The sequence below is a fragment of the Dasypus novemcinctus genome, chromosome 24 (assembly GCF_030445035.2).
Source record: "Dasypus novemcinctus isolate mDasNov1 chromosome 24, mDasNov1.1.hap2, whole genome shotgun sequence".
NCBI classification, from domain to species: Eukaryota; Metazoa; Chordata; class Mammalia; order Cingulata; family Dasypodidae; genus Dasypus; species Dasypus novemcinctus.
Window position 1 is genome coordinate 67527483 of NC_080696.1, and position 21724 is coordinate 67549206.

Consider the following 21724-nt stretch of genomic DNA (forward strand, 5'->3'; position numbering starts at 1 on the left):
TGTGCTTTGCTGACTAATTCCCATGTCTGAAGAACCACTGTTTCATATATTTGTCCATTTTCCAGTTGTTTCAGGTGGGAGGGTAAATCCAGTTCCTGTTACTCTTTCTTGGCAAGGAAAGGAAGTTCATTATATGTAATTTTAAATAAAAGGAAAAGCAAAAATCTAATGAAAATCGTTACCTATAGGAGGAAGGAGGTTACAGGATGAAGATAATCAAGGATGGGAACTGGACTTCTTTGAATGCAATTTGTTTTATAGTTTTGACTTTGGAACCAGGAAAAGGATTTATATAATTTAAAACAAAATTAAATCAAAATGAAAAAAGCAATCGTACTAAACTGAAAACAAAATGAAACAAATGAACCCAGTGGTTAGGGTGTCCATCTACCACATGGGAGGTCCGCAGTTCAAACCCGGGGGAGCTGGCCCATGCGCAGTGCTGATGTGCGCAAGGAGTGCCGTGCCACACAGGGGTGTCCCCTTCGTAGGGGAGCCCCATGCACAAGGAGTGCGCCCCGTAAGGAGAGCCGCCCAGCGCAAAAGAACGTGCGGTCTGCCCAGGAATGGTGCCGCACATATGGAGAGCTGACACAACAAGATGACGCGACACAAAGAAAAACAGATTCCTGTGCTGCTGACAGCAACAGAAGCGGACAAAGAAGTCGCAGCAAATAGACACAGAGAACAGACAACCGGGGTTGGGGGGGGGGGGGAAGGGGAGAGAAATAAATAAATACATAAATCTTTAAAAAAATACTACAAAGAAATTTTCAATTGTTATCAGTAATCAGGTTTTAGTAATATTAATGATATTATTAACATGAATATAAATACATACACACAAATAAAGCAAATAAGTAATTATGTTAAGTTCAGCATTCAGCCATGAAATCAGCAACACAGGGCACCAGATCACAGAGGTGCAGAATGGCCCTGTGGCCAGAACCAGGCTTGACCCTGACCTGACACACAGAATATGTCCATTCAGTCATCTCAGAAAGCTTTCACAGCCCCTCCCAGGGACACTTATCTGCTTAGCAGGGTGTGCCAGGATCTCTGCCAAGCACATCCCTGCAGCCTGAGAGCCATCAACGGCAACTTCTCTCCCTTTGAGATCAGTCCACTGTCAGCCTCCACCAACGTGGTCCCCTCCAAAGCCTGAGATGACCAGCTTCAGCAGCACTTTTCTGACACATCTTGAAAATGCTTGAAGTGGACCCACACTTACCCAGTGCCTTCTGTGTGCAAACACACACACCTGGATCCTCCAGGCCTGGGGAAATCACTCTCTGTTTTTGTCATGTACTTATTGCCCACTCAGCATGCTGCCTAGAGGTATTTTTGCTATTGCCAAAACATCTCAGCATCCTCACTGTTTTCCTTCTGTGGGAATGAGGGAGTTCACATCTGCATATGATTCCTTTCTTAGCAGGAAAAAAAAAAAAAAAGTTCTCCAGGTCCAAAACCTTGCAACACTAACTTTCATTTCTTGAGAATCTACTGCGCTGCCGTAATAGGTCTTTGTGTTATTTGAAACGTCTTTGGCTGCACAGTAGAGTCCTATGAACCAGGTCCACACTATGGAAATGCATTGCTTCACACTGCTGCAAGAAGGAAGCTTAGACATGGTCCATTTCGACGGTGTTTTCCTCTGCAGAGGCCCAGAAAAGAGGTAAAGGACTGGCCCGGGGCAAGAGTGGCAGGTGGCAAATGAGACGTGCTCGGCCCCCCGCACCCGGTGAGGGCTGTGAGCCGGAAGAGGTCAGGCCCGGGGTGGGGCGCTGCTTAGGCCCCCCGAGACTCCGCCTCCTTCGAGGTCTGGGGCACAGCAGTGCTTGCCCACCTGTGCTCGCCCTTCTGCGTGCAGCCGTGCAACCCTCGTCTTGGCATGGCTGGGTCTCTGTCGTCCTCCAGATCTTGGCGCCAAAGCCCCTTCTCACCCGCCTAAACACAGCGTCCACCCCGCCAGCTGCTGTCAGTCATCCTGTTTGCAGCCACACCCCTCACTCAGTGCCATTCCACCGTGTTCACAGAGGGGTCCCCCGTGCCTGAAACAAGACTTTTGAGCGTTTCTCAGTAATTCCGACCAAGGAAAGAAAGCTCTTCCGGCAGGGAGGTCGGGGGTCTCTCGCCGTCCTCCTGGGGCCCACCAGGAGGCGCCATTGCCCCTTTAAGAGCCGGTGCGCACGCGCAGTCGGGCGGTTGCGCGCGCAGGCGCAGTGGCGGGACGGGTGTTTACGGGCCGCGGACTCGGGTGCGGACGGCGGACGGGCGGGGAGGCGCCCGAGGAGCTCCAGGTCGCGGTCCCGGCGGCCGGATCCCGCGGGCCGCGGAGCCCGGAGGTAGAGCCGCTGCCGCCTCTCCTCGGGCCCAGCCTGTGGCCGGCGGCGTCTCCGGTCCCTCCTCCGCTCCCCGGCCCCCCTCCCCTCCCCGGCTCTCCCCGGCCTCTCCCCGCCCGGCCTCTCCTCTCGTCCCTCCTCCGCCCCCTCCCCGTCCCTCGTCGCCTGGGCGCTTGAGCCCCCCCCCCCGGGCCTCACCCCCCTCCCAGGCTGCCCCCCCGGGAGCGTCCCCCTCCCCGGCCGTCGTCTTAGCCCCCGGGGCTTGTCTTCTGGTCTTGGCTGTGCTGCGAACGCGACCTGCTTGGCGTTGGCGCCCGGCCCTTCCCGTGGCCCCCGGTGCCCGTTGCTCACGTCCCTCCGTGCTCCCGAGCGCGCACCTGGTCCCGGCCCACTGCGTGGGAGACGTTGGTAATTGGTTCTCCCGCAAGTCAAGAGTTAACATGGCTTAAAACAAATTCTGTCTCGGACTTTTTCAGAAGGTGACAGAAATCTGTGTGTGTGTGTGTATATATATATATATATATAAATAAATATATATATATATAAAATAGTTGGCCCTCTCAAGCCTTGGTTTTGGGAGTTGAAGCAGAGCGCTAGGGCTTAAATGAAGGCATGTAAAAAAAGGTCTTTAGTTGCTGAAGGAGAAATTTCCTGTACTTGGTGCTTGTGTTTTGTTTTGTGATTTTGTGATGGGGAATGTGCCTCTTAGATTGATGTTTTTTTCCCAGCGTTGCACCTCAGAAAGGTCATTTAAATACTAAATACTACCCCTAACCCCTTATTCATGTGCCCAAGTATATTCTCTAGCTTTTCTCAGGAAAGTAATGGCTAAACAACTCCATTCCGGATGTATGGCAGATTGTCACCCAAGAATGAGTGAAGTCGAGGTACCTGTAAACAACTCCCAAGTTGTGATTGTGGCTGGGGAAATAGGGTTCTAGGTGTGGAGTGAGCGGGGACCTTAGAGGTGACTGCTCCGGGTGACTGCCCCATGGCCCTGGCCCTGCCCGTGCTCACTCTCTACCTGAGAAAGTGCATGTCCTTATCTGCAATTCCAGTTGTTAGCTTCTCTTTGTGTTCTTCAGAAATCATCTGAGGTGTATTTCACTGGTCCTTCTTTGTCCAGGGCAGGGAAGAGCAGTCTGATGTACATATAGCAGCCTTTCAAGTATTTGAAAAAAGATGACTCCACATTCCTTGTATAAGAGTTCTGGATCTCAAGAAGTCGTCTGCGTTTCTTTCATCATTTCACATGCCTGAATGTGGTTTTGGAGCCTTCTCCCCAGCTCATCTTCAGTGGGCATGGATAGTTTGTCAGTACTCCTCTTAGGAATTACATCCCCAGTGGAGCATGCACCTCCACTTGCAGTCTCACTAACTCCATGGCTGGAATCATGACCCCATGAGCATGCTTCAGGCTTGCTTTGAGGTACTCAAAACCACTGTCTCTTCACATTGAGTCATGTGAGAAGACAGCCTGCTGCTACTCGAAGGCATCTTCCTGTGCCCTTGCAAGCTGTTTTTGGAAAGAGCAGTGAAACGTCCTGTTGAGCTGTGGCCAGTTAATACAGAGTAGTGGATTGTATTGAGGTTTGCAAAATGTACTACATCTTTAAAAATGAAGTGCAGCATCCTAAAAATGATTCACTACCATAACTTTGAAAAATTGGATTTAACTGGGTTGTAGAATCTAGGTGAAGGATTTAGTTTGACAAGGAAATCTTTTGTCTGTTGTTGGTAATTTTTTTTTGGTGACATCAGTAGTTGGTAGTGAGTGGCAATTATTTCTAGGGTGAGGGCATATTGCCAGGCAAAGCACCAGATCCTATCAGGCCTCCCAGATGTTCACATGTATCTTAACAGTGGCAAAGACAGGTTTACCTCATAGTCATTTAATCTATCATTTCAGAATAAACAAAGATTACTAAAAGTTATATAGTCAAGAATTTTGTTCATTTGAGAATTTTTTAAAGCTGCATTTTGGTGTGGTGTAAAGAACACAGGTCTTTGGGCAGACTATCCTGTGTTTGAATTCTGATGCTCTCGCTGGCTATGTGATCATGAGCAAATTAACCTCTTGGCCCCAATTTCCTTCATTATGTTGTAAAGCCTAAATGTGGTCCAGATTGGCAGGTAGTACCTGTAAAAAGATGATGGCTATTTTTTACTAAAAAGCTGACCTTAGGATAGGAATAAGCTTTCAAAGTGAGGGCAAATTCAAAGTAAGTAAGTGCTAGATACTTAGTAGGAGGTGAAGTAAACTCAATGTTCATTTACCTTTTTAAGATAGAAAGATGGTATTGAGGTGAGGTGAGACGGTGTGTGTGTAATTAAAGGCTTCTGGACAAAGAGGTGGTTTTCTTGGCCCACCATTCAATAGGATATGTGATTTGTTAGGTCTTTCCCCAAATAGACCCTTAAACAGTCAAACTCATTATTCCACTTAAAACCATCGACCCCAAATTTAAGATCCCAAATTCCAGCTAGGCTGGAAGTGTATCTGGACTAAGTGGCTTATCCAAGATTAAACTTGATCTCATTAGCACCTTACTGTATTTAGGTTGCAAACTATAACAAGGGCTCTGAAAGGAAAAGAGGGTGAAGTATTAATAATTGGGCCATCAGTGATTTGAAAAGTAGTATTCAGGCCTAACCTTTTGATATGAGAATTGACTATACCAGTGTCCCAACCATGATATAGAAGAGACTTCATATTAAGCCACACCCTTCAAACATTTTGTTTTCCTGTTGTAAAAGCAGAAGATTCATCTGTGGTAATTCAGTCACAATCATGAGACAATCTCTCCCACCGTAATTGCCTGTATATGTGTGTGTGTGTGTGTGTGTGTGTGTATGTATGTATATGAAATCCTCCCTCCTCATTCCACTGTTGGAAACCTAGAAGATTGTTTGGGGAAAGCAAGTATAAATTTTGTAATCATAAAGTAATTGCATGTGTATGGTGGTTTTTCCAACTGTTTAATCAGATATGTTGTAAAACATTACCATTTTATGTCAAGTAAAGCTGTTACTTTGGGAAAGTTACATGGTTAAGCATAATATTGGAAAGGACATTTTTATAGTTTTAGGAGGAATAAGACCTAGAGAGCATTTTCTATGTAAATTGTGTGACGGTACATTGTATTTTAGTAGTTGGGTTTAGAGGAGAATAAGTGCTGTACTTATTCTTGAAGGCAGTTGGGAAAAAGGTAAATATATTTTCATTTTTAAAGAGCTGGGAAGGTTGCATTGCGTATCATTCAAGAGGGGAAATAGAAAGTCTATTAGCCGTTTGATTGAGCCTTAATATAGTTTTATTTGTAACAATGTGTTCTATTTTCAAAGAAAGTTTTATTCATGTTGTTTGTGCCTAAAATTTGAATGTTAAAAATATCCAAATCAGCAGATTGAATGGATCACTTGATATAAGTAGATATTTGTGGGTGATATAGAATTGTCAGATATAATATAGGATATCAGTTTAATATGAATTTCCAATAAGTAACAAATAATTTTTTAGTATGTGTTGTTTACTTGCATTTCAGATTTAACCGGGAATATGTTTTTTGTTTTGTTCTGTTTTTATGAGGTAAATCTGGGATCCCCTGGGGAGTTAGGTGGGTGTTGACAAAATGTATTCCATCTCTATTATTTTCAGAATTCAGAATTTGATGTGTAGTTGAACTGTGTTTAGAACTTTTATTGTTCTTTGTCTGTTCTTTCTTCTTTGTGAACAGCTCTCCTTTTTAATTGCAGTGCTGCCTAAGTGTAATCTTGAAGATGGGAGGTGCTGTAAGTGCGGGAGAAGACAACGATGAGCTGATAGATAATTTGAAAGAAGCACAGTACATACGGACTGAACTGGTGGAGCAGGCTTTCCGAGCTATTGATCGTGCAGATTATTATCTTGAAGAATTTAAAGAAAATGCTTATAAAGATTTGGCGTGGAAGCATGGCAACATTCACCTCTCTGCCCCATGCATATACTCTGAGGTGATGGAAGCTTTGGACCTTCAGCCTGGGCTCTCGTTTCTGAACCTGGGCAGTGGCACTGGGTACCTCAGCTCCATGGTTGGACTCATTTTAGGTAAATTTGGAAAGAGGATTTGGAGGCATTCTGCTGTCAAAATTCCATTTATCTTTTTCTTTTTTTTCTTTTTTTTAATGTTACATTAAAAAAATATGAGGTCCCCATATAGTCCCCACCCTGCTCAGCCCACTCCTCCCACATCAACAACCTCTTTCATCATCGTGGCACATTTCTCTTACAATGCTGGACATGGTCTCCTTAAGTAGAGAAAATGCAGTCTGTTGACAACATGTCTTCTGTGAATGCAGACTGCGTCTAACGCAACTTGGCCGTCCAGCAGGTTTCCAGTGTTGTTCATACATACTAATAGGAGTTGAGTGGATGGATATGGGATGGCAGAGGGGGCCCTGTGTGCCTCAGGGGCCCTGAGTCTTCTAGCTGGACTTACTCTGGACTGTGTTTTCGCAGTACCTCTCCTGATCCCTCTTCATTCCTGGACTATCTCCTCCCGTCTGACTTCACAGTCTGGTCAGCAAACCTTCCTTCTCATGGGTAGTACAGGAGAGCCAAAGACATGAAAGCTTGACCTCTTGGTGATTGTGCCGATGAATCACTCGGCTATCCTTGTCACTACATCTCTAAACTGAGAATAATTAACTTTAAAGTCCTTTAGGAGACAAAGTTCTTCCAAACAATTTTTAAATTTTTTTAATTTTTAATTTTTTAAGGTAACGGGGCCAGGGATTGAACCCAGGGAAGATGGGAAGATGGTGCTCAACCACTGAGCCACATCAACTTCCATGAGTGGTTTTTTTATTTTGTTTGCTTGTTGTTTGTTTTTTGTTTTAGGAGGCACCAGGACTCAAACCTGGGACCTCCCATGTTGGAAGCAGGGACTTAACTGCTTAAGTCACATGTGCTACCTCCAAACAGTTTTTGTTGTTGTATTTTAAATAATGAAAGATTAATACCTTTAAGTTATTTATTTTCAAATAAATTTCAGGAATGGAAGGGATTTCAAAAGATTATCTTATTTGAAGCCATTTAGCCTATTCTACCAAAAAATTAGGTTGCGAGAATATACAGGGGAATATAGTCATTTTGAAGATTAATAAAGTTTCAGGTAACAAAAGATTTATTGAATTCCTCCTTTGTGTTAAGTGCCATAGAAGGGGGAACACGATGTCATCTGAGATGGAATGTTTTGACAGAGGTGTGGTAGGGGATGGTCTGTGCTTTATTTAAAAGATCACTCCAAAGAGGAAGCAGGAAGCAGGCAGTGGAGGCTGTGTACAGTCCTGATAAAAGTCAGTAATGGCTCGGACAAGGGTGGCAGTGATGAAGCTGGTGCAGAGGAGTTGGATTCTGTATTTTTTGATGCTGGAACTAACAAGATTTGCTGATGGACTGAGTATGGTTGTGAAAGAAAGAAATATCAATGATGACTCCAGTGTTTTGGCTTAATTAAGTATCTTGACATTCTTATCAAGCTAGTAAGATTCTGAATATTGGAAATCTCAAGTTATAATACTTAGAAGCCATGTAAGAAAGCATTAGTGTTCTATATTGTAGCATTGTTTCTTTGTAGTTGTTACAAGCCATTTTAGAAAATATGAACAGTAGCAATTGATTTTTATAGATACGGAATGAAAATTTTGGTTTCTTTAGAAGTTTGTAATGTGGAGAAGTTTTGAGACTAATCATTTCTGCTTTAAGGCTATGGATTGCTACCTTCATAATTTTAAATGCAGTTTTTTTCCTCTTTTCTAAAAATTTAATTTACTTTTTAAAAAAAAGATTTATTTATTTCTCTCCCCTTCTCCCCTCCCCCCCGCCCCAGTTGTCTGTTCTCTGTGTCTATTTTGCTGCACGCTCTTTGTCCGCTTCTGTTGTCAGCAGCATGGGAATCTCTGTTTCTTTTTGTTGCGTCATCTTGTTTTGTCAGCTCTCTCTGTGTGTGGCGCCATTGTCCAGGGTCAGGGAGGCCCGGGGTTTGAACTGCGGACCTCCAAGGTGGTAGATGGATGTCCTAACCACTGGGCCAAGTCCGCTTCCCTAATTTACTTTTAGTTGAATAAATATCCTTAACATAAAACTCAAGTTAATAATACTAAGTGGAAAATTCTTTGATATTAAGTGTATTGACAATACTGTATAACTTTACCACTATGTATTTCCTGACTATTTTCATCATCCCAAACTAAAACTCATAGTCATTTAGTAATAGTTCCCCATTCTCCCCTCCTCTGGTGCCTGGTAATAACTATTCTGCTTTCTCTCTCTCTCAATTTCCTTATTATAAGTATTTCATGTAAGAAATCATACAATATTTGTCCTTTTGTGTCTGGCTTATTTCATGCGACATGATGTCTTCAAGGTTCATCCATGTTGAAGCGTGTATTGGCACTTCATTTTATGGCTGAATAGTAATATACCACGTAATATTGTGGTATGGATATACCACAGTGTATTTATCCATTCTTCTCTTTATAGACACTGAAGTTGCTTCCACCTTTTGGCTATTGTGAATAATGCAGTGAACATTGGTGTACAAATATCTGTCCAAGTCCCTGCTTTCAGTTCCTTGGAGAGGAATTGCTGGGTCATGCGGAGATTCTGTGTTTCACTTTTTGAGGAGCTGCCAAATTGTGTTCCACAGTGGCTATACCATTTTATATTCTAACCAACAATGTAGAAGAGTTCCTATTTCTCTACATCCTCACCAACACTTGTTGTTTTCAGTTTTTTAAAAAAATAATAGCCATCCTAGTGGGTGTGAAGTGGTATCTCATAGTTTTAATTTGCATTTCTGTAATGGCTAATGATATTGAACATTTTTTCGTATACTTATTGGCCATTTAAATATCGTCTTTGGAGAAATGTCTATTCAAATCCAGTTTTTTAATTGGGTTGTCTGTCTTTTTCTTGTTGAGTTGTAGGAGTTCTTTATGTAATCTGGATATTAAATCCTTGTCAGATAACATGGTTTGCAAGTAATTTCTCCCATTCTGTATGTTGTCTTTTCACTTTCTTGATAATGTCCCTTGATGCACAAATACCTTTAATTTTGGTGAAGACCATTTTATTTCTTGCTTATACTTATGGAGTAAAATCTAAAAATCCATTGCTTACTACATGGTCCTGAAGGCATTTCCCTATGTTTTCTTACGAGTTTTATAGTATTAACTCATATTTAGGTTGTTGAGCCATTTTGAATTAATTTTTGTCTATGGTGAGAAGCAGGGGTCCATGTTCATTCTTTTACATGGGATTTCCAGTTGCCCCAGCACTATTTGTTGAAGAGACTATTTTTCCCCCATTGAATGGACTTGGCACTGTTGTTAAAAATCACCTGTGTAAATTTATCTCTGGGTTCTCAGTTTTATTTCATTGGTCTATATAGCTATCCTGTGCCATACTGTTTTCATTTTTGTAGTTTTATAGTAAATTTTGAAGTCAGAAAGTGTGAGTCCTCCTGTTTTGTTCTTAACAGTTATTTTGGCTATTCTGAGCCCCTTGCATTTCCGTATGAATTGGAGCGTGAGATTTTCCATTTCAGGAAAAAGAAAAAGAAGGCTGCTGGAATTTTGATAGGGATTGCATTGAATTTGTTGATCACTTTAGTCATTATTGACATCTTAATATTAAATCTTGTAATTCATGAACATGAGATATCTTTTCAGTTATTTAGATCCTCAATTTCTTTCAGCAATGTTTTATAGTTTTTAATGTACAAGTCTTTCACTTCCTTGGTTAATTTTATTCCTAGGTATTTTATTCTTTAGATGCTGTTGTGAGTGGAATTGTTTTCTTGATTTTCTTTTCTAATTGTTCATTACTGGTGTGTAGAAATCCAGTTAGCTTCTGTGTGTTTATCTTGTATCCTGTAACTTTGCAGAATTTATTTATTAGTTCTTGAGCTTTCTTGTGGATTCTTTGGAAATTTATATAGGGTCATGTCAACCACAAATAGGTATAATTTTACTTCTTTCTAATTTGGATGCCCTTTATTTCATTTCTTGCCTGATTGCTCTGACTTGAACTTCCAGCACAATAATAGATAACAGGGGCCAGCACTTATCCTTGATCTTAGGGGGAAAGCTTTTAGTCTTTCACCATTGAGTATGATATTTGCTGTTTTTTTTTTTTTAATTCCCCCCCCCACCCCCGCCTTGCAGCTTTTTGTGTGCTGTCTGTGTCCATTTGTTATATGTTCTTCTGTGTCTGTATTTATTTAATTTCCCCTCCCGCCTTGCGGCTTGCTTGCTGTCTGTTTTCTGTGTCCATTCGCTGCGGGCTTTTCTGTGTTCCTGCTTGTCTCCCTTCTTTTTGTTGCATCACCTTGCTAAGACGGCTTTCTATGGCATGTGCGGGCCAGGCAGTGCTTGCGGGCGGGGTGGCACTCTGCAGTGTGCGGGCAAGCCTACCTTCACAAGGAGGCCCCTGGATGTGAACTGAGGGCCTCTCATATGGTAGACAGGAGCTCATCTGATTGAGTCACAGCCGCTTCCCTGCTGTTGGTTTTTCATAAATGTCCTTTATCATGTTGAGACAGTTCCTTTCTTTTCCTAGTTTTCTGAATGTTTTTATCATGAAAGTATGTTGAGTTTTGTCAAATGCATTTTCTGCATCAATTTAGATGATCATGTGTGTTTTTCCCCTTCATTTTATTAATGTGGTGTATTACATTGATTGATTTTATGATGAATGATTCTTGTATACCTGGAAAAAATTCCACTTTGTCATGGTGTGTAATCCTTTTGTTGGATTTGGTTTGCCAGTATCTTGTTGAGGATTTTTGTATCTATATTCATAAAGGATATTGGTCTGTAATTCTCTTTACTTGCCTTTATTTGGCTTTAGTATAGGGTTATGCTGGCCTTATAGAATGAGTTAGAAAGTAATTCTTCCTCTTCTGTGTTTTGGAAGTGTTTGAGAAGGATTGGTGTTAAATCTTCATTAAAAATTTGGTAGATTTCAACAGTAAAACCGTCTGGTCCTGGACTTCTCTTTTTTGAGAGGTTTTTTTCTTGTTTGTTTGTTTTTAGTTTAGTTTTTGTTGTTGCTTTTAAAACAGTTTTATTCACACATCATACAATCCATCAGAAGTGTACAATCAAGGAAATAAACTGATTTTTTTTTTAGAAGGTACTGAGGATTGAATCTGGAACTTGTACTTGGGAAGCAGGTACTCAGCCACTGTGCTACACTCACTCTCCTATTGAGAGGTTCTTGATTACCATTTCCATCTCTTCACTTGTTATAGAATCTGTTAAGATTTTCTGTTTTTTCTTGTGTCAGAATTGGTAATTTGTATGTTTCTAGGAATTTGTCCATTTATTACAGGTTTTCTAATTTGTTGATAATTGTTCAGAGTACCCTGTTACAATACTTTTTATTTCTGTAAAGTTCCCATTAATTTCTCCACTTTCATTCCTGATTTTAATTATTTGTGTCCTCTTTTTTTAATTCTGGCTAAAAGTTTGTTAATTTTATCGATCTTTACAAAAAAGCCATGTTGGGTTTTGTTAATTCTGTGTTTCTCTGTTCTCTATTTCATTTATCTCTGCTCTAATCTTTACTGTTTTCCTCCTCTACCAGCTTTGGGTTTGGTTTATTCGTCTTCTAGTTTCTTTAAGTGTGAAGTTAGGTTACTGATTTGTGATCTTCTTTTTTGATGTAGATATTTAGAGCTATAAGTGTCCCTCTTAGTACTGCTTTCACTGCATCTCATAAGTTTTAGTATGTTGCGTTTTCATTTTTATATGTCTCAAGATATTCCATAATTTACCTTATATCTTCTTTGACTAATTGGTTGTTTAATAGTGTTATTTAATTTCCACATATTTGTAAATTTTCTGGTCTTCCTTCTGTTACTGATTTTTAGCTTCATTCCATTGTGATCTGAGAGAAACTTCGTATGATTGGAAAAATTTAAATTTATTAAGATTTAATTTGTGGCCTAACATGTAGTCTATCCTGAAAATGTTCCATGTGCACTTGAGAAGATTGTGCATTCTTCTGTTGTTGGGTGGAGTGTTCTATACATGTCCATTAGGTCTAATTGGCTAATGGTATTGTTCAGGTCCTCTGTTTCCTTATTGATCTTTTGTTTAGATGTTCTGTTAGTTATTGAAAGTGATGTATTTAAGTTCTCCAACTATTACTGTAGCACTATATATATTTCTCCTTTTAATTATGTCAATTTTTGCTTCATATATTTTGGGGCTCTGTTTTGAGGTGCATATATGTTCACAGTTGTATCATCTTCCTGGACTGAACCTTTTATCAATATGTAATATCTTTCTGTAATCTTTATTAAAGTCTATAACAGCTTTTTCACCTCTCTTTTGATTACCATTTGCATGGAATATGTTTTTCTACCCTTTTACTTTAAGCCTTTTTGTTTCTTTGTACCTAAAGTGAATCACTTGTGGACAACATATAGGTGGATCATGATTTTTCATCCAATCTGCCAATAGCTACCTTTTAAAAATTTATTTCTCTCCCCTCCCCCCCCAGTTGTCTGCTCTCTGTGTCCATTCACTGTGTGTTCTTCTGTGACTGCTTCTATCCTTATCAGTGGCCCCGGGAATCTGTGTTTCTTTTTGTTGTGTCATCTTGCTGCGCCAGCTCTCTGTGTGGGTGGTGCCATTCCTGGGCAGGCTGTACTTTCTTTTGCACTGGGCGGCTCTCCTTACGGGGCGCACTCCTTATGCTTGGGGCTCCCCTACGCAGGGGACATCCCTGCGTGGCAGGGCACTCCTTGCCCGCATCAGCACTTTGCATGGGCCAGCTCCACACGGGTCAAGAAGGCCCCAGGTTTGAACCGTGGACCTCCCATGTGGTAGGCAGATGTCCTATCCATTAAAGTCTGCTTCCCTAGCTGCCTTTTAATAGGGGAGTTTATCCATTGACATTTAAGGTAATAACAGAAGGATGGATTTACTTTTGCCATTTAGTTGTTTTCTGTATGTCTTGTATGTTTTTTCTTCTTCAGTTTCTCCATTACTGCCTTATTTTATATTTAGGTGCTTTTTTTTTTTTTTTTTTTTTTTTTTTTTACTGTACTGTTTTGATTCTTTTCCTTTGTATTTTTAAGTTTTTTTCTTAGTGGTTTCCTTTGTAATTACCATAACATCTTAAACTAATAACAACCTTGGTTGGCTACTACCAACCTAGTTTTAGTAGTATAAAAACTCTCTACTCTTATATATCGCCATCCCTCTCCTTTTATGTTATTATTGCGTCAGGTTATGTCTGTACACTGCATCCCATTGACATAGATTTTAAATATTTTTTACACATTTGCTTGTTAAGTCGTGCATGAGGAGGAGTACTTACAAAACAAGGAATTTAGAATTAGCTGTGTAGTTACCTTTACTAATACCAGTGTTTTTTATTTCTTCTTATGGCTTTGCGTTACCATCTGTGGTTGTTTTATTTTAGTCTGAAGGACTCCGTTTAGCATTTCTTGTAGGGTAGGTCTTCTGGTAAGGAATTCTTTTAGCTTTTGTTTGTCTGTGAATGTTTCATTCCATGGGCTCCTCTCTTTCACTCAGGGCTCTCCTTTCCTTAGTTTCCTCTCGAAAAGGAAGGATGCAAGACCCTGTCAGAGATGGAGACCCATGAGACAGTACACCTGGGAAGGCTGCCATTAGGAAGTGGTGTGCACATGGGTGTCAGTTATGCCACGGGGGCTTATGGCTGTCCTGCCTCAGCACACACTCTCAGTGTGCCTTCTGCATACTCCTTCACCCTCACCCTCCAGCCCCAGGGGATCTCCTTTTCCTTGGGATCCCCACAGAACTACTAAGGACACACCTGTTAGTCACCATTGTATTGGGAACAGGTAAGTGTATGTAGTATTACTCAGTTTGGTTTTAGGTGTCAAACATTTCGCATTTCTACTGTATCTATTATAGAATAAATGACCTAATAAGTGTTTGATAGTGAAGATGAGGGGGTAATGAAAACATTATGCATGGAAACAAGAAAGCAGATTTCTGTAGTCTTGTCAGGACAATGATCCCATGCCAGGAGTCATGGGACTAGAAGTTGGTGAATTGGTAGAGGGTCTTGAAGTTCTAAAGAAGTTGGGACTAGTGTTTAATTAGTGAAGATGTGGCTTCTCAAGCAGGGATTTATCTGGTTGGATGAATGTTTCAGCAGCAGGTCAGTGTGTGAAAGAATGCTGAGAGACAAAAGAGCTGCAGGTGCAGTTGTCAGAACATGAGGTGGAAGCCTGGGCCTCTTGTACTTAGTAGGACAGAATGAAAGCTGCTGGGGTGGACAAACAGCTGCTTATTGACTATTATTTTTCTTGGGCTAGTTTAGTAGGGAAAATAGCATTTAGGATGGATGTCTTATAAACTGGAGCTCTACAGGTCATGTTTACTTACTCATGCAGATTTTAACAATTGAGGAATAACTTAAGTGTGGTAAATTGCACAACTCTTGGGTGCAGAGCTTAATGAGTTTTTGCAGTTTTATGCGCCTCCATGGGGGTACCACCAGAATAAGGTACAGAATGTGGTGGTAAGTAGAACTCTGTCAGCATAGATTAGCTTTGCCTGGTTTTGGCCCTCATATCTGTATTTCCACACTGTGGAGAGTCAATCAAGTGTATCATTAGCTTGTTCTTTTACATTTGCTGGGTACTTCTTACCCACATTTAACCTAAAGGCAGTTTTATACAGAGGGAATACTTTTATCATTAAGTAGGCTTGTAATTTTTTCTTAAACTTTAAAAAACTTAAAAAAAAGAAACTTTCCTCACTGCTATATTTCAAGTTCCTTATAAAGTTCCTTTGACATAAAAATGTTTTATTGTGATTTAGAATCATAGTTTTATTTTAATGATGATTAAAACTGTTTTGGGAGGATTACTAAAATGATCATATCTGAGTATTTTGGGGGACTTTGGTAGATAATAGTCTTCCTAACTGCCTGTGCCAGACAAATAAAGGCTGGGAGGCTGTAACCTCCCTGTAACCAGTTTCACTTGCAAATATGTGTTTCTTCTTCAGAGTACTAATAAGATACTAAACTCTTGTGTTTCAGACGTTGGCTATTTTTTGTTTGTTTGTTTGTTTTTCCCCCATTTTCAAATGAGTCTTTAAATGTTTAAGAGCAGAGAGACCCAGGCTTCAGAAAGATTTGCTCACCTTTCCTTTTGGAATCAGTGATGTAATGGAAAAGTATTTATGAGACAGTAAGTGGGAACTACAAGCACATTTAGAGATTAGCTTGTATAATTTAGACCCAATAATGTGAAAGACTTAAAAACTTTATGAATTTCTGTAATTTTCTATGCTAAATCAGATGTATCGTAATTGATAGAAAATAAGACAACTAATCAAGAGCTCTTAACCCTAATTCTAAAATTTTCTTATTAAACCTTTTAGGTCCTTTTGGTGTAAATCATGGGGTGGAACTTCATTCAGACGTGATAGAGTATGCAAAACAGAAACTGGACTTCTTCATCAAAACAAGTGATAGCTTTGACAAGTAAGATTAAATACTATATATTAGCTCAAAGGATATAAATTGTAATGTAACAAACTTGGTCAGATGGAAAGAAACCTATTTATTAGTATTCATATGCCAGCAAAATTAATTAAACTGATAGGGTGAACATGGGGCTATATGCCTTTTCTTTTTTCGTATTCTTTTCTAAGAAAAAAATAGATACATGTGTTTTAAGGGATTTAGGTTTTTGTAATTGATATCTAGGCAAAGGTAATTTTTCACCAATATAATAATAGAAGAAAACAGAAAGTTTATTTTGCTTAATTTGCATGTTTCCAGTATAGACAAATTTATATCAGCTAGTTATTTCTAAAATAAAATGGCTGCTTTTGTCTTAAACAATATATATAACTAGAAATAAGGCATTAAGTTTTCATTTTAGGGATTAAATTTTTTAGAAAAACCGAATGTATTTTTCTCTCTTGTATAGTAGTTATTGAATAAGATTATGAGTTACAAAAACAGAGCAAAGACAAGGATAATTGTCTTTAAATTTAGATCATGCTTCTGACATTCGCTTGCATAATATTTTATTTTGGAAATTCCTAGGTCTCTGTAGGAGAATTCTTTTTGGAAGCTTAGCTTCCAGCTTCTGACTTTGTAAATCAGATCACATTGTTATGGGATTTTACAATGAAAATATAACCAGTGATTAGAATAGAAGTACTGAATAGACTCTTAAAGATGATATATGTAGTTACAGAAAACATTTTTTTAAATTTCAGGTTTGAATTCTGTGAACCTTCCTTTGTCACTGGCAATTGCTTGGAGATTTCTCCAGACTGCACACAGTATGACCGTGTGTACTGTGGAGCTGGGGTTCAGAAAGAGCATGAAGAGTACATGAAGAATCTCCTCAAAGTTGGGGGGATCCTTGTCATGCCACTAGAAGAGAAGGTCAGATTCCCTTCATAAATGGTAGTTTTGAACACTTTTTGCCAGGGTCTCTTCTGAGCACTTTGCATATAATTTCCCTTGTAACTCCTTTTACAACCCACACAAATGAGGAAACGGAGGTAGGGTCTGAGGAAGGGAATTAAACTTCACCACAAAATCATTATCGTACCTAGAAAAATAATAGTAATTCCTTAATGTCCTCAAATATCTAACTAGCATTCCAGTTTTTCCGATTGTTTTAAAAGATGTTCAATAATTTTGTTTGAATGAGGATCTATTTAAGGTTCATGTAATATATTTGGTTGATCTCTTTCAGTGTTTTTTTTAGCTATAGATTTTTTTTTTCTTGCGATTTGTTTTGTTACTGTTGAAGAAGCAGATATCTGTCCTATAGAATTTCCTGCAGTCTGGATTTTGTAGATCATATAGCCCCGTCGTAATGTTGAAGATATTCTTCTGGCCTCTGACTTCCCTAGAAGTTGACAGTTGGACTTAGAGTAGAGACATGATTAGATTCAGGTTTGATCTGGGTGATTCTACTATCTTGTTTTTTTTGGATGGGGGAAGGGTTTGGCACAGATACTGACAGGTAGTGAAAGGTCACCCATAATCCCTGGCTATCTCTTCTCTCTGATGAAAGCAGCATGATTGTTGCCCTGACCCAGTATTTCATTAGGAATTGCAGAATAATGCATTCTTATTCCATCATTTCTTCATTCAGTAGATGTAATACTTCTGTAAAAAGAAACTTGCCATCATTACTTATTTGGCTACCCTGTGATATAGTTTATGTAGGAGAGACAGATTAAATTGTGATTCTTAACCTCTGTTTATCAGTTTTCAAAATAACTTGATTCTCTAGCATCTCTCTGTGGTGGTGGAGGTTTTCTATGTTTTTTAAGTCTCATTATGAATTCATGGATTTAAACATACATAATATTTCAGTCATTGCATCTGTGGTGGTTTGGAAGTATATGTACCTCAGAAAAACATTCTTAAACTTAATCTATTCCTGTGGGTGTGGACCCATTGTAATTAAGACTGTTGGATGAGGTGACTTCAGAAATAGGAATGGATCTTATCCTTATTCAGGATAGGATGGATCTTATTCTATTATTAGAGTCCTTTATAAACAGAATGAAACTTGGAGAGAAAGCCGTGTGAAGAAGCTGAACTTCAGTGGAACCTGGGAGAGAGTGGAGAGACCGTCATGTGTATTGCCATGGGATAGAAGAGCCAAGGACCAAGGGTCGCTGGCAGCAGCCCCAGAATGCCCAGTCTTGAGGAAGAAAGCAGCGCCTAAATCATGCCTTATTTGAATGTTCTCTTAGCCTCAAAACGATGAGCTAATAAATTGCCATTGTTTAAGCTGATCCATTGCATGGTATTGGCTTGAGCACCAAGGAAACTAAAATAGATTTTGGTATCAGGAGATTGGGGTACTGCTATTGCAAATGCCAAAAATATTTGGAAATGGCTTTGGAATTGGGTAATGGGTAGAGTCTGGAAGAAATGTGAGGTGATTGATAGAAAAAGCCTAGATTGCTTTGAAGAGACTGTTGGTAGCAATGTGGATGCTAAAGGTACTTAGATGGAAATGATGAATATGTCATTGGAAACTGGAGGAAGGGTGACCTTTGTTTGAAAGTAGCAGAAAATTTGGCAATGTTGAGTTCTGATGTCAGATGGAAGGCAGAACTTGAAAGTGATTAACTTGGATATTTGGATGAGGAGATTACCAAACTAAGTGCAGAAGGGACAGCCTGGCTTCTCTTTGTAGCTTACAGTAAAATGTGAGAGGAAAGGCATGTGCTGAAAACTAAACTCCTGGGCACAAGGAAACCAGAAACTGATGGTTTGGAAAATTCTGAGCCTATGCAGATAGTGTTCTCCCAGACCAGAGCCAGAAGTGGCCCTATCAGGGATCTTCCTGAACTTCCAGAAAGTGAATTCCCAGAGGATAGGGCTTCCTGCGAGAATTTAACTGAACATGAATCCAATCAGCCATTTCAGTGGAAGTCAGGATTGGAAATGCAGTTATACAGGAAGGAGCTATGCAGAGTCCTCTGTCTGATGGCTTGGACACCCATGGACTACCTGTAAAGCCGACAATTTTTTTTGTGAAATTTGTATGAACTGAACCACTGCCAATCTGGACTGAGAGGGACAGAGAATGGACAAATTGAAGGAAGAATGGCTTCAAGGGCAGAACCATGGAAGCCAAGGTTTGGACCGAAGATACTTCCTTGGGCTAAGAGAGTGGGCCCACCCATGTGGTGGAAAGGGTGGACTCACCCCTGAATTTAGAGGGGCAGGTCATATGCTCCACAGGTCATGTGGAGGGGGCAGGTCTTAGGCTCCAGTATTCATGAAGAGTGCTGCCACCCCAGTGCTCAGAGTGTTTGCAGAGAAACTGGCCACCATTCCAGTGCCAGTGCCTCAGGGTTTGTAGAGAGCCTGGCTGCCATGCTGAAGCAGTGTTGAGGGAGAGCATGGCTGCTGTGCAAGCACTTGGAAGGATGGAGTTGCTACTCCGTCATGCCTGGAGAACAAAACCTAAATCCATAGATGATTCTTAGACTTTGAAGTCTAATGGAGCTTACCCTGCTGGCTTTCAAAATTGTTCGGGACTCATGACACCTGTTTTCCTGCCACTGTCTCCCTTCTGGAATGGGAATGTCTATTCTGTGCCTGTCCCTCCATTGTATATTGGAAGCAGCTAACTTGTTTTCTAGGTTTAACAAGTCCACAGACGGGGGAATTATGCCCCAGGACTGACTTTGATGAGAGTTTATACTTAGCATTGTTTCTGAAATAACTTAATATTTGGAATATTGTGATGGAATTAACGTATCTTGCATGTGGAAAGAACATGTCTTTTTGGGGCCCAGAGGGTAGAGTGTGGTGGTTTGGAGATATATGTACCCCAGAGAAACATTTTCTTAAACTTAGTTCATTACTGTGGGTGTGAACCCATGGTAAGTAGGACCTTTTGATGAGGTTACTCCAGTTAAGATGTGGGTCTTAATCCTATTACTGGAGTCCGTTTTAAGCAGAATGAAACTCAGAGAGAAAACTGTGGGAGTCAAGAAGCTGAGAGGCTGCTGTGTGTACTGCCATGTGATGGAGGAGCCGAGGACCAAGGACTGCCAGCAGCTAGCCCCAGAAAGCATGGCCTAGATGACGTCTTGATTTGGACTTTCTCTTAGCCTCAAAGCCTTGAGCTAATAAATTCTGTTGTTTAAGTTGACACACTGCATGGTATTTGCTTGAGCAGCCAAGGAAACTAAAACACATCGTTGTTAAGAAGCTCAGATTGTCCTAACTATGGCAACTGGCTAGCCCAAGGTGGGCTCTTGGGACCTTTATGCAACCTCAGGATTCTTTGATGACTTTGTTTCTTTCTGGTAAGAACAGAAGTTGCAGACTCAGTTTATACAGTTTTTTACCAGCTTGGAATTAACCATTTTTCTGAGGATCCTTGTTTCACTTCAGTGGGAATTGGTATTTAGAGACCACAGTTGAGGCATTAGGGCTACTCACTGCTACTGGGTTAGTCTTTTTTTTTTTTTTTAATCCTTTTCTTTGGACCTCTAGAGCTAGGAAGTATATATACATACATGCATGCACTTTTTTCCCTTTCATTGTTTAATCATTTTCTTGTGTGTACCTTTAGTTTTTTTAAAGTAATTTTTAGATTTTTAAAGTAGCTTTAGATGTACCTTTAGTTTTGATCCATGTGCACATATACTTTATGGCAATAGGCAAATACTTAGCCCTAATTAGAAACTTTGCAATTTTTTGCCAGGTGTAAGAAAACTAGCTCCCCTCCTAGAGAAACAACTCTGGCATTAAATCACGACAATTCTCATTTTGAAAAGATGCAGATGGAAATTAGTTCAGTAGTGGTGCTATTAAAAAAGGTCATCTTTGAATATGAAGTACTGATTTAAAAATATATTATTTGTTATAATGTATCATTACACTAAATTGTGTATCATATATTTGTATGAAACCAATTACTAGAGGGCTATAAATTGGCCTTTGGAGAAACACTTTTTTCCCCCAACTTTTTTTTTTTTTTTTTTTTTACTTTAATTATGAGTAAATTGTATTTTTTGTTCTATCAACTGCCTTTTCTTTTTTTTTTTTTTATTTTTTAATTTTTTTTTAATTTTTTTTATTTTTTATTGACTTTGTAATAATATTACATTAAAAATATATATGTGAGGTCCCATTCAACCCCACCCCCCCACCCCTCCTCTCCCCCCCCCCAACAACACTCGTTCCCATCATCAATGCACACATGTATTTTTTTAAAGATAAACTATAACACGAATGCACACTGATAATGCCTGATTGGAAAGCAGGACTAGAGGGCTTTTCTGACCTCTTTAGTCTCACGTGTTTCCTTTCTCTCACATTCAGAACCCCGGTGGTGAGACCTTAACTTGCTGGTTTATCCTTAAGAAACAATAGCAACAATCTGATTCCTGAAACTATTACAAAAATTTTTTTGTCTTTTATTTCACTAGGGATGTACATTTGAAGTAATACTTTCTTTGGTGTTATGCTATGATTCTGATACACAACTACCCGTTTATTTTTCTTTAAGATTTTAGGGATTGACTTTTTAAATTTAATTTTGTTTTTTAACTATATAAAATATTTACAAATTTCCAAAGTCAAAACAAGGAATACTCAGAAATCATTTCCATTCATTTTCCCCCTACATTTCTTCCTTTGCCTGGAAGTAACCATTTTGTTGGTTTGTTTTTGGTTTGTCTTTTTATTTAAGAAAAAATAATACACACACACTCATACACATCCCTTCATATCTTTCCTTTAGTGAATGGTAGGATGCTCTACATACTTTTTTTCCCATTCTGTTTACCCATCCAGATACATGAAATAAGGGTTTGTA

General features: G+C 39.8%; 1 protein-coding gene across 4 annotated transcripts in view; it reads left to right on the plus strand.

The window, feature by feature from the left end:
- The first annotated feature begins 2191 nt into the window (after positions 1–2191).
- PCMTD2 (protein-L-isoaspartate (D-aspartate) O-methyltransferase domain containing 2) overlaps positions 2192–21724 on the plus strand; it is a 40070-nt gene continuing 20537 nt past the window's right edge. The window contains exons 1-4 of one of the 4 annotated variants that reach the window (XM_023590656.3): positions 2192–2821; positions 6099–6429; positions 15780–15882; positions 16629–16800. In XM_023590656.3, coding sequence (XP_023446424.1) covers positions 6123–6429; positions 15780–15882; positions 16629–16800 — 582 coding nt within the window. In that variant the 5' untranslated portion in view covers positions 2192–2821; positions 6099–6122. Of the gene's footprint in view, positions 2822–3467; positions 5960–6098; positions 6430–15779; positions 15883–16628; positions 16801–21724 lie in introns of those variants that run through there. The other 3 variants (XM_004464916.4, XM_023590657.2, XM_023590658.3) reach the window with 3 other exon arrangements.